This window comes from Hipposideros armiger, unplaced genomic scaffold (assembly GCF_001890085.2).
Source record: "Hipposideros armiger isolate ML-2016 unplaced genomic scaffold, ASM189008v1 scaffold_544, whole genome shotgun sequence".
Taxonomy (NCBI): Eukaryota; Metazoa; Chordata; class Mammalia; order Chiroptera; family Hipposideridae; genus Hipposideros; species Hipposideros armiger.
Genome location: NW_017731894.1, coordinates 1,138,682 through 1,150,394, shown reverse-complemented (window position 1 = coordinate 1,150,394; position 11,713 = coordinate 1,138,682). Strand labels below are relative to the sequence as shown.

The following is an 11,713-nucleotide window of genomic DNA, read 5'->3' as shown; positions in this document are numbered from 1 at the left end:
GAGGGACAGACGCCCAGCCCCGGGGGGCACTCACCGGTGGGGAGGCCAGATGCGAGGTGGAGCTGCTGCTGGAGCTGCTGCCGGAGCCCGAGCTGGGGTACGAGGGTACAGGCACAGGCGGGGCTGTGGGGAACAGAACAGGTCAGGTCGGAACGCTCTCCATCGCTGTGGACAGCTACCCCTAACACAGAGGAGCCCAGGGACGGCACCCCGAAACCTGCTGTACCCATCGGCTGAGCCCACGGTGACCCAAGGCTGCAGGAGGTGAGGAGCCGGTATCCCCAACCTCCCAGGCAGGGGCCACAGCCCACAGGGACTCACACTTCTTCACGGAGGCGCTGGCATCAAGGAAAGGGTGATGGAAAAATTCATCTGCAGGAGACGGGAGAGGTGAGTGAGGCCTCAGGGGGACCCCCAGCCCAGAGTTGCCGGGGCAAAGGATCTCCTGGGCCTGAGCCCCAGCGGGCGGCTCTTGGACACAGCTGGCCCCACCTGGCCCCCCACTGCTCAGCAGAGCTTCCTGCTGTCAAACCGGGGGTCTCTCAGCCTGTACTGTGGGGAAAGGAGCTGCAGGCGCCGGACCCACTCCCGACCCCCGAGGGGCCCTGGAGAGCTGGGCAGTAGCTCTCCCCCCGGTGGGGGAGGCAGGTGGCCAGCGGGTGGGCGCTCACCAAAGTCCATGCGGTCCCTGTGGTTCCTCTGCAGCAGGGCCAGGAGCAGCTGCCTCAGGGGGGCCGAGGTCTCCCGTGGGATGCTGGGGAGGGGCACAGGCCGGCGTCAGCCAGGGCGGGTCCTCAGGGAGGGGCCGAGGCTGGGGCTGGGGCACTTACATGGGCACTAGCGTCTTGTTCTTCTCGTAGAAGAGGCGGAGGTCCTGGGGGCTGCTGGCCTGTGGGGGGGTGGGGACAACAGCGTGAGTGCCCACTGCACTGGGCAGCCGCTGCATTCCGTGAGGTTGCTTGGCCAGGACAGTGCTTCCTCACACACTTCCGGGGACAGAGCTGCCCTCCTTCCCAACAGGCTGTGCAGCGCAGGGACCACATAAGGGCGGCCAGGCTCTGCCTGAAGAGGCAAACGGCTTGGGGGACTGGTTGTTTGCTTCTGGAAATTGAAGACTTGCCCATGCACCCCACCTCTGAAAAGAGCCCCAGAAAGAGCTCGCCACTGCCAGTGGGCAGTGCCCCTGTGAGGAGACCTGGCCCGTGCGAGGCCGTCCACCTGTTTACTCGCTGGGCGCTGCCATATGCCAGATACTGGGGACAGCCAAGAGCAAGGCAGCACCCCGCCCTCCGGGGCCGCTGTGCCAGTGGGGATAGCCCTCCAATGCTGATGCAGAGGAAACAGCAGACGGGGTGAGGTGAGCTGGCAACAGCCCAGCCACCAGTCAGACCAGGAGGTCACGACAGGAAGCACAGGCCCACAGGATGGGAGTCCCACCCCAGGGCCTGGGACACTGACGACAATTCTGTGGGTCACACTAGCATTGGAATGGGCAGGTGGGAGGCCACGAAGTTGGCGCGGACGTACACATGGACACACGCAGACACGCGCCGGAACCGAGACACTCTGGCCTTGGCCCTGAAGCGACTGCATGGTGGGGAGCTGGGAGGCCACCTCACCCGAGTGAGGGAAGGCTGCAGACAGTAACGAGTGGTGGCTGTGCTGACCCAGAGCCGAGCAGCAGCCCACCTTGGGCCTGCGCGCGCTCACCTGGAAGGGCGCCTTCCCCGTCAGGCACTGGTACACGATGGTGCCTATGCTCCAGAGATCCGCCTTCCCATCGTAGTGCTGCGACATGATGACTTCAGGGGCCTGCAGGGGTGAGAACATGGGTCAGAGCCCTGGCAGAATGGGCACTGAGTGCACTGTCACCCTTAGATGCGCTGGGAAGTGGTGGTGCAGCCACGCTGGCCAACCGCCCCCTCCCCGCCCCCAGGTGAGGCTACAGGGTAGGGCCAGCGCCAGTGCCGCTCCCACCGGGCAGCAGGGTGGGAGCCACCACCTACCATGTACATGGGGGAGCCGCAGAGTGTGGCCGCCATCATGTTGCTCTGCAGGTACCGGGCAAAGCCGAAGTCAGCTGCAGGCGAGAACACGTGTGAGCAGGGCGGCCACGGCCCTGCCTCCCAGCGCCCCACCGGCCCACAGCCTCACCGATCTTGACCCGGATGTGGTTGGGGTTGGCGCGGCGCCCGCCGGGGTTGGACAGCAAGATGTTCTGGGGCTTCAGGTCCCGGTGGATGATGCCCTTGCTGTGCAGGAGCCGCATGGCACCCGCGATCTGCTGCAGGAAGAGCCTGATGGTGTCCTCGCTCAGTGTCCGCATGGCTGTGGAAGGACGGGGCTCGGGGGTCACGGCTCAGCCGGGCAACCTGGGCGCAGGCGGGGCCTCCCCCCGGTTCTGCTCCCACACCACCCCCCGTAAGCCGTGAGGGGACCTGCTTCCCTCCGAAAGCCTGTGGTCTCCAGGGCCCTCACTCACACCACAGGCATGTGCTCCTGTCCACCCCAAGGTCGCCCTGGGCCGCCCATCTGCTGCTGGCCCTGCTGGCCCCTTCCACTCCCACGTCACCCGCCCAACTCCAACCTGCCCAGTGGCACCTCCCCGCCGGGCAGCTCCCTGCTCCTCTCTCAGTTTATGATCACGTCTCAGCAGCTACTCAAGGCGCACAGACCCTCAAGGAGTGAGGGTTGAACAAACTGATGAGGGATGCACTGCCCGCCTCCCCCCCCCACGCCCGCCCCCTGCAGTGAGGCAGCTGCACCTGGGGCTCAGAGTGCTCAGGATGAGTTTGCACCCAGCAGTGCAGCCACCAGGTACCTTGGGGACTCTGCAGGCCCCACTCAATAGGAGCACTTCCAGACTGACTGCCCGCAAGGCTATCCCTGATGGTGCTGACTGCCCTCCCCCCACCCATTTCCCACCTTTCCTAGATGCCACCAGAGGACCGGAGGCTCTTCCATGCCGGCCCACCTCATAGGCTGGGTCAGGGCGGGCCTGGTCATGCGGCCCCCGGGCCACGGGGTGTCCACTTACTGTGCAGATAATCAGCCAGGTCCCCGCCGTTACAGTACTGCAAAAGAGCAGCAACACGCCCTCCTCAGCGGCCAGGCCAGACCCTCCAGCCCTGCCCAGGTCTCCCCACCATCCTATGTCTAATCCCTGGCACTCGGGTGCTCCCACTCCTCCCTGGGGCAGTTGTCCCTTACAATCCATGCTTGAAGAGGCCACCAGGGTGCAGTGCAGTGGCCCTAAGCCCACGGACACAGTGCAGCCTGCCCTGTCCCAGGTGACAATGGGTCTAACACAGCGGTTCTCAACCTTCCTAATGCCGCGACCCCTTAATATAGTTCCTCATGTTGTGGTGACCCCCAACCATAAAATTATTTTCGTTGCTACTCTATAACTGTAATTTTGCTACTGTTATGAATCATAAAGTAAATATCTTTTTGTTTTCCGATGGCTTTAGGCGACCCCTGTGAAAAGGTCATTTGACCCCCAAGTTGAGAACCGCTGGTGTAACAGCTGGGAGGGTCCAGGCTCCCTGTCCTTACAGCCAGGCCTGCAGGGACTCACCTCCATCACCAGGTAGACAGAATTGGCCATTTCCTGCAGGACACAGAAGAGGCAGTGAGAGGTGGAGGGGAGCATGCGCTGCCCCCCATTCCGCCAGCCCTCTGAAGAGCCCTCTCAGCCCTAGTGTGACCTGGGTGCTTGGCACCCACAGGTACCCTTAACACCCCACCTGGGCTACAGGCAGGAGTGCCAGTGAGCTGCCCTAGCAGCCTGGGCCCATGTGCCAGGGCTTTGCTGGCTGGTTAGTGGCTGGGAGATGCGGATGTCTGACAGCCAAGTGGGCTCTGGCATTTTGTTTCAGTTTTGAGTCATTTGCATGTGGCTTGTGTGACAGGAGCAGCAGCCAATCAGAACATTCACTTGCCAAGTCTGGGAAAGGGGCTGAGGTCCCAGGAGAGGTGTCAGGGGCAGGGTGTGGACCCTGCCTCCCAGTGGTGGACCTCGGCTGCCCAGTTCTCTGTCAAGGTCAGGGTCACACCAACCAGGCCCTGAGGTTTCATCAGGGCTTAGCTTGCTGTCATGAGTGGCGAGTCCTGGCTGGGTGGACCCACTTAGGGAAATCCAGGCCCCCCGAGAAGGGACATGGCCAGGTGTGAGGGCCTTGACCCTCAGGCTGTGGAGACGGCAGGGCTCCTGGCTCTGGAATGGACACCAACAGAATTATAGGTCGGCACCGCCAGGCCAGCTTCCAGCTCGGCCCTTGGCCACCAATGGCTTAGGGGTACCCCCAGCATCCTCAGCTCAGTCCAGCCCCATGAGATGGAGCAGTGTGGTGCCCAGACTAGCGCACAGACCACCCCCCACCAGCACACACACACAAGGCCCTGCGCCACCGAAGGGCTTCGCCGGGCACCAGGGCGCTTCCTCCTTGAGGCAACCAGTGCTATCTCCAGGTCACGGAGGGGTAAACTGAGGCCCAAGAAGCCATGTCCAACAGGCAGGCGGGGTCCGAGCCTCTCCGCTCTCCTGCCAACGTCCCCACAACTATTCCTCAGGTGGGGTTTTCCCTAACTGAGGGGGGGCTCTGCCAGCTGGGAAACAGGAGGCCCAGCATCCATAGCGCTCTGTTCCACAGGCCGCTCCAGCTTCTAACTCTCAAGGTAAGGGGGAGGCCTGTGAACAGGGCCCCAAAGCTAGCAAAGCGTCGGGGCCCGGAGAGGTCCAGGGGAGGGCAGAGGGACGGGGCTGAGGGGGGATGTTTCTTGGCGGCCTTTGGGGGTGACCTAACGCCTAGCAGTGGGCTACCACCTTCCACCCCTGCTCAGATCCCAGAGATGGCCCTGATCCCCGCCTGGCAGGGGGTCAGGGCCTGGCCTCAGACCCACATCCAGTGGGCGAGGAGCAGGGACACAAAGCCACTGGTGACATTGTGTTAATGTTAAATGTCAGCCCCCCAAAACAAGAGAAGCCCCCTGATGCCCCCAGGGCTCCACCAATAGAGGGGGTTGTGTCTGGGGCGGGGACACCTCTGGGAGCAGGTTGAGATGTAGGGTGTGCTTTCAGGGTGTGAGGCTGACACTGAAACCCCTTGGGGCCAGGCTGGGCGCCCCTGGCACAGGCAGGTCTGCTCCAGCATGCCCCACCCGGTGTTCCAGGCTCTTCACTAGGGGCGTGTCCCAGCAAGGACGCAGAAGCCATCCATGGTGCCTGTAGGGGCTCGCCTGGGTGAGGCTGGGGGGTGGGCTCCATCCACAAAGGCGGGCCTTGGCCCAGCCCCCCTGGACTGGAGTCCCACGCAGCAGTGAGAGCCTGGGAGCCCCCCTCAGCCCCGCCTGCCAGCCGAACCTTCCAGGCCAGCTGCCAGGGAGAGATAACACAAGGGCAGTACGTTAGAGCCCCCCGTCACGCAGGGACCTGCAGGGCAGGCCCAGGCTCCAGGAGCAGGGGACAGAGAGCATAACAGAGGAGATCAGGATGGAGGGACACTCTGACAGCTAGGAGGGGAGTTGGAGGCTCTCAGGCAGAGGACCCAGCAGAGTAGAGGGAGGTGCCAGAGATAAAGACCCAGAAATAACCCAGGGGATCGCAACACCCACTCCGTGTGACACCCAGGCCACCTGCTCCCTCGCCTGCCATCACCCTGACCATGGCCGTCTCCGCTGAGGTGCTGAGCGTGCTCCCTAGTCCACCCCAGTGGGCCCCAGGCGACACTGTGAACACTCTTGTTATGAGAGGCCCAGAGAGGCTGAGCCACTGGCCCTGGGCCACACAGCCAGAGGGTCAGAGTAGGGGTTCAGGCCTTGGCACCGGCAGCTCTTGCCTGTCCTCTGATAGTCTGCTCCCCAGGAAAGCCCCAAACTCGCCCACCAAGCCCAGATGGGCAGGGACAGACACAGAGTCCATCCCCCCCGGGAGTCATCCCTGAGAATGGGCAGAGAGGCCCACAGCACTGAGGGCTGCCGGCTGGGAGGTGCAGACCACTGCCCTGCTTCCTTTCCCTCTAAATCCAGGAACACCCCTGGAACCCAGGACAACCTCCCCCAGAAGGAGGTCTCTGTGGTACAAGTGACAACGGAGTCCCCTTTGTGTGCAAGAACCCAAGGGGGTCCCCGCACAGGGCCTGGCCCCCACCAACCCCCAGAGCCCCACTCCAGCCAGGGCGAGCTCCCAAGACTCCACCCCACAGGTCCCTGGCCCTGCCCACCCCCACCCACTGGCTCACTGCTCCTAGAACTCCCCACTCAGGCCCTGGCCCACAGAGGTCAACGCTTGTCACCTCCACGAGGCGAACCTGAAGCCTTTCTGGGGCCTCACAGCCCTGCAGGGAGCAGGAGACCAGAGAGGTTCTCAGCTATGTGGGGCTGTGGGGTCTGAGCTCCTGTCCTACCGCTGATCTCTGTCCCTCAGCCCCAGTGGGTCACTCAGCAGAGACCTCGGGCATCCCCTGCCCTGGGCCCAGCAGGACCTCCCACGGGTGGAGGGTCAGGGTTTCAGAGGCAGCACAGCATTCAGGCCTGGGAGACCCAGGAGACCCACTGCCCTGGGGAAGACAGACAGGTCCCTTCTGGCTGGGGCTGTCACCCCTCCTGGCTGTGCCCTGGGCCCTCGGAGGCCCTTTGTGTGCACGAACTCCACCAGCCCAGAGGCCTAGGCTGCTTTGCAGAGGAGATACGGAAACTCGTCCAGGGCTAGGAGTGGGGCTGCTCCGGTGCGTCCTCACCCCTCCACCTGCCCCTCGCCAACACCAAGCCAGGTCCCAGAAAAGCCTGGCAGGGACCAGGAGAACATGGGACCCAACCACAAGGCCAGCAGCATCTGCTGGCTGGCTGGAGAGCTTTAGCAGGGAGGCTGCGTACCCAGGCCCCTCCCCCCTGCCAGGGCCTGGTGCCCCATCCACCTGGGGCCAGGCAGTCACTGCACCACATGGCTGGGTGTCCTCTCTCCCTGGGAAGCGGGCTGAGTCCCCTGGTGGGGAGGGAGAGGTCAGCACAGCCTCGGTGGCCACAACTGCCCTGCCCTGCCTGCCCGTGGCCCACCCAGAACCCAGACAAGTCTCAGGTCCCACTTCCACTGCTCCTGCCAGCGCTGCCTTTGGTTTTCACAAGCTCCCCTGGGGAGTAAGTGGGAACCAAGTGGGCCACACACACTAAGCTACCACACCCCCCCTTGGGAGTCAGTCTAGACTCAGTGTAGACACTTGAAAGGACCAGGCCTTCTTCCTGGGACTCCTAATGGCCACCGGATCCCAGAGAGGGCTCACCTCCGGGGAGAGTCAGACACCCTCGTCCCCAGGTGGCAGGCTCTGTCACGTCGTAGGTGAGCATGGAGGCAGCTGAGGCATGGGCCCACCAGGCCCTGTGAACACTCCGGGCCCCGCCCCCAGCACTGCGACCCTAGGACGAGACAGGCCAACCTCGCAGCCTGTTCAAGGGGAGGAAATGGGCAGAGAGAGGTCCTGCAGTTCTGCCCTCTCACACAGCTGGTGAGGGAGGGATGGAGCTGGGCTGGGAGCCTGAGTCCTGACCATCAGCTGTGTAGCCCCCCAGGACGGGGTGACGAGGTGCGGGCCCTCGGGCCCTGCGGCAGGGCCCTGGCGTCCAGGCACGTAGGAGGCTGCAGGCCCGGACCCTCCTAAGGAGCTTTGCTTAATAGGATCCCAGCTCTCCCCTCAGCTGAGCCCACTGTCTGGCGATCCTGGTCTGGTCTGGTGGGTGGGCAGGTGCTGACCCAGTTAACGCCTGAGGAGCTGGCCATCTTAGCTTCAGAAGGTGGCAAAAGCCACAGGCCAGGAGGGACAGAGCAGTGCCTGCCCCCAGGCTGGGCTCCCCTGACAGCTCCCCTGGGGGCTGGCCGCCCGGCACGCCCTCTCCAGCCCCGCTTCCCACACACGGGCCTGTCCGGCTCCAGAAAAGCAGGCACCACTGTCACGGGGGGGGGGGGGGGGCATGAGCTGGGGCCACCCCTCGGAAAACACAGAACCTACACATTCCTCGAGACCCACGGGGCCCAGGCCGGGCATACCCCAGAACTCCGCAGACTGGATGCACACAGACGTTTGCCGCAGCTCTGTCCCGGACACCACCGTCCAGGGACGCCCACGACACAGCTTCCCCATGTAATGCTGAGGGGATGTACTGTACGTGTGCAGGGCTCCAGCGTGGTGGACGAGCAGGAAGAAAGTCCCCACAAAGGGCAGAACAGGGGTCCCTGACTGGGAGGAAATGGGGCCAGGCTTCTGGGGGTAACCAAGCTATGGTTCTTACACAGGGGCCGCTTGAGCAAGCATTTTGTCACCTGCGTTCTGCCCTGTCCGCTATGCATTCTACTTCAAAATTTTAATTTAAAGAAACAGCTAAAATAGCAACAACTTTGCAGGCCATCTCCAGAACTGTCTGGACTCTGGGCCCACGTGCAGGCTCCTGCCTTGGACCTGGTACCAGGGGCTTCAGCACTGCCTGTACCCCGTCCTTCCCAGGGAGGGGTGACGTCCCCACTCCCCCGCCTGAGTCACAGGCCCCCTCACCAACAGCAGGGGTCTGGAAAGAGCAAGGCCAAGGGCTGACACTGTCTACGGCAGAGCGTTCCCACGCCCTTGACCAAGGCCTTCACCAGCCATAACTCACAAGCAGAGCTGGCTGTCTGCTGGCGGGGATGAGAGTCACTTCCAGCTGTGCGAACCAGCAGGCCGGTGTGCTGGCCTCGGGAGGGAGAGGAGCCACTGTCCATGAGGCCAATGACATCACGCCTCCTCCCAGGGCATGCTGGGCAGGGCTGGTCCTGGATGCACAGCCCCATGCCCCGATTCCTGTGGTGGCCACTCTCCCTGGGCAGGAGTGCGTCCAGACACCGCACAGCACACTGGGGCGACTCCTCTACCCCTCAATGTCGGCCAGGGCCTCCAGCAGCCTCCCCACAGGTCTGGGGGCCTGAGAACAGCAGTCAAGCGGCCCACCTCCTGGGGCGTTCACATCAGCCTGACAAATGTTCCTAATCCTCAAGGCCAAAAACCCACAACATCATCAGACAAAAAAACCACCTTGGGGGTGGGGGCAGGTATCTGCAATCTGTAGCACGAGGGCTTTCCTTCATATACAAAGAGCTCCTACAGATCAAGAATGTTCACACAGCGCTTATTATATTATAGCGGGCACAGACCGCAGCACTTAACATACATAGAGTCAAGTCGTCAGGACAACCACCCTACTCGTATCTCACACTTCACAGGTAACACGCTGAGGCCCCAGGAGGCCGAGCAACTTGCCCAAGGTCCACAGGCAAGTAAATGAGGGAGCTGGGCTCAGAGAAAGGCAGGGTGGCTTGGGGCCCATGCCGTTCACCACAGTGCCATCCAGGAGGAGGCACTCATAGTCATGCACACAAGGGGCCAATGCTGAGCCTCACTCACGATAAATGAAAATCAAAGCCGCGAGAGGTGCCCTTCCTGCCTCCCAGACGGGCCAGGGTGAGTCTGACAAGCAGCCCAGCCAGGATGTGGGGACGCAGGACCTCCGCGGGCAGCACTGCTACCTGTCCACAGTCTGGCCTCCGTGGACCACAACTTGGCAGCTGCCCCAAACGAAAAGCACACTTCCCTCTTACCTGGGGAATCTACTTCTAGGAATATACCTGGCAGATAGATGCACACGTGGCAAAGGTGAGTGCAAGGATGGTCACCACTACACCGCTCATGTGTCAGAAAGCCAGAATCACCACTTGTCCGACTGGCGAGGGACTGGCACGGTCAGCTACGGGATGAGGGGCGATGGACCACAGAAGGAGCCACACCAAAAACAACAGCTAATACTCACGCAGTGTTACTATAACCAGTTTCAACCAGACAGCTCATGGTCTGTTTTGGAGGAAGAGGTGGAGGCACAGAGAGGTTGAGACACCTGCCCAAGGACACACAGAGCCAGGACTGGAACTGCATCTGAGTGGAGGTGCTAACTTCACAGGGGGAATCGGGGTACTTCTCCTGCGAGGAGGGGTGCGGTTTATCACATACAGATTGGAGCAGTTGTATGGAGTGGCAGGGACCTTCTCCAAGACGTAGAACGGAAGTGGAGGTGCGGTGGGGGACGGGCATGTGAGCATGTCTGCTGTGCGGTGCTGCCCTGTGGACCCAGGAACAGCCAAAATGGATGTGGTCCCTCTGGGGGACACAGGACCCCATTGGGACAGGCATAGGACAGTTACCTTTCCCCATGTCCCCTTTTGTAGTGTTTCTTTTTTTTAAGCCAAATCATTTAATACTATTTTTAAAAGCCTTTTTTTCTTCTGGGTCACAGACAGGAGTCTCAGACAGGAATCTCAGGACTCAGGGGACCCCCCGCACCCCAGGGGGTAAAAGCACCAAGCCCCAACCGAGGGGAGAGGCCAGGCTGGCCTCTAGGCAGTTCCTCTGCAAGGGAAACCGCAGGCCACCAACCCTGGAGGAAGTGGCACTGCCCACAACCAGGTGTGTGGCCCAGAGGGATGGGGATGGTGGTGAAGGGGGAGGGGAGAGGAGGGGCGGGGAGGACAGGGGAGGAGAAGGAAAGAGGCCACCCACTTGGCCCCGGGGACACAGCATCTCCATGTGGGCTGCCAGGTACCCACTGCCACACTGAACCTGGGCCCTCCCCATGTCACCTTATCTCATGCCACAGCCTCAAGGCCATAGCCCAGTTCGGAAGGGGGAGGGAAAGAACGGAGAGGAGGGAGGCGGCCACCAAAACACAGCCAGCCAGGCTGGGAACTTCCCCTCAGCCAGGGGCTGGTCCCGTGGCCTCAGTAAACAGGTTTCAAAACCATTAGTCAGCACTCTGGCCTGCAGATCTGCAGCCTCAGGTTCCCAAGTCCCAAACTAGGCATCCAGGGTCCGGGACCGCCACTGAGGCTGGGCGCCACCCGCCGGCCCGGGGCCTGGGGGCAGCGGGAGAACGCAGCTGCGGCCCTCGGGGCCAGCAAGGCCTGAGGTGGCCTCATCACATAGGCCACCGCCCCCGTCCTGCCCTGGGTGGCTGGCCCCAACTGCCACCGAAAAGGAATCTCCTGTGGCCCCTCCCCTCCCCCAGTCTGACGCAAAGAGAGACTGGCCAATGGCAGGCCCTGGAGCAGTGTCAACAAACAAAGAGCCTGCCCAGACAGGTGGGCCAGGCGGGCCGGACAGTCAGGGAAGGGGGGGCCTGGGCGACGGACAGGACCTCTGGTCAGGGCCACTGGGTCAGACGCTCCCGAGTCAGAGTAACGGTGATGCGTGGCTGGTGCCTGTGACCCTGCCACCCCGTCCCCAGTCACACAGCCTGGGAAGGTGGTAACTCACTCAGTACACAGAGTGGGCTGAGGACTGGGTCTCTAGGGTCCCTGTCAGGCCTCTGAGCACAGCAGGCCAGATGGGGGTGGCCCAGCCCCTGCCCCCAACACAAGACGACATCCACCACCGACGGGGGGTCTCCAGCGCGTGGCTGGCCTGGGACGTAAGCCCCCGGGGCCTGCGAGGCGAGTGAACTCCCTCCCCACCAGAACCACAGCCGGGAGCCTTACCTGGAAGTCGTACAAAGCCACGATGTTTTCATGTTTCAATTCCTGGGACAGAAACCCAAGTTTCCTGTGAGCCGGTGGGCCCCACCACCACCCTGTCCCCTCGGCCCCCCCTCGGCCCCCCTCCACCCTGTCCCCTCCGGCATCCGGCGCCAGCTCACCTTGAGGATCTTA

The 11,713-nt window shown here is 62.7% G+C and overlaps 1 protein-coding gene across 1 annotated transcript in view; it reads right to left on the bottom strand.

The window, feature by feature from the left end:
- The window catches only part of ULK1 (unc-51 like autophagy activating kinase 1), a 34,448-nt gene that overhangs the window by 15,111 nt on the left and 7,624 nt on the right, over nucleotides 1–11,713 (bottom strand). Inside the window, exons 4-12 of the mRNA XM_019668924.1 lie at nucleotides 3,578–3,610; nucleotides 3,038–3,074; nucleotides 2,155–2,328; nucleotides 2,007–2,080; nucleotides 1,711–1,812; nucleotides 831–889; nucleotides 672–754; nucleotides 322–372; nucleotides 12–123 (exon numbers count right to left, since the gene is read on the bottom strand). Coding sequence (XP_019524469.1) covers nucleotides 12–123; nucleotides 322–372; nucleotides 672–754; nucleotides 831–889; nucleotides 1,711–1,812; nucleotides 2,007–2,080; nucleotides 2,155–2,328; nucleotides 3,038–3,074; nucleotides 3,578–3,610 — 725 coding nt within the window. The remainder of the gene's footprint in view (nucleotides 1–11; nucleotides 124–321; nucleotides 373–671; nucleotides 755–830; nucleotides 890–1,710; nucleotides 1,813–2,006; nucleotides 2,081–2,154; nucleotides 2,329–3,037; nucleotides 3,075–3,577; nucleotides 3,611–11,713) is intronic.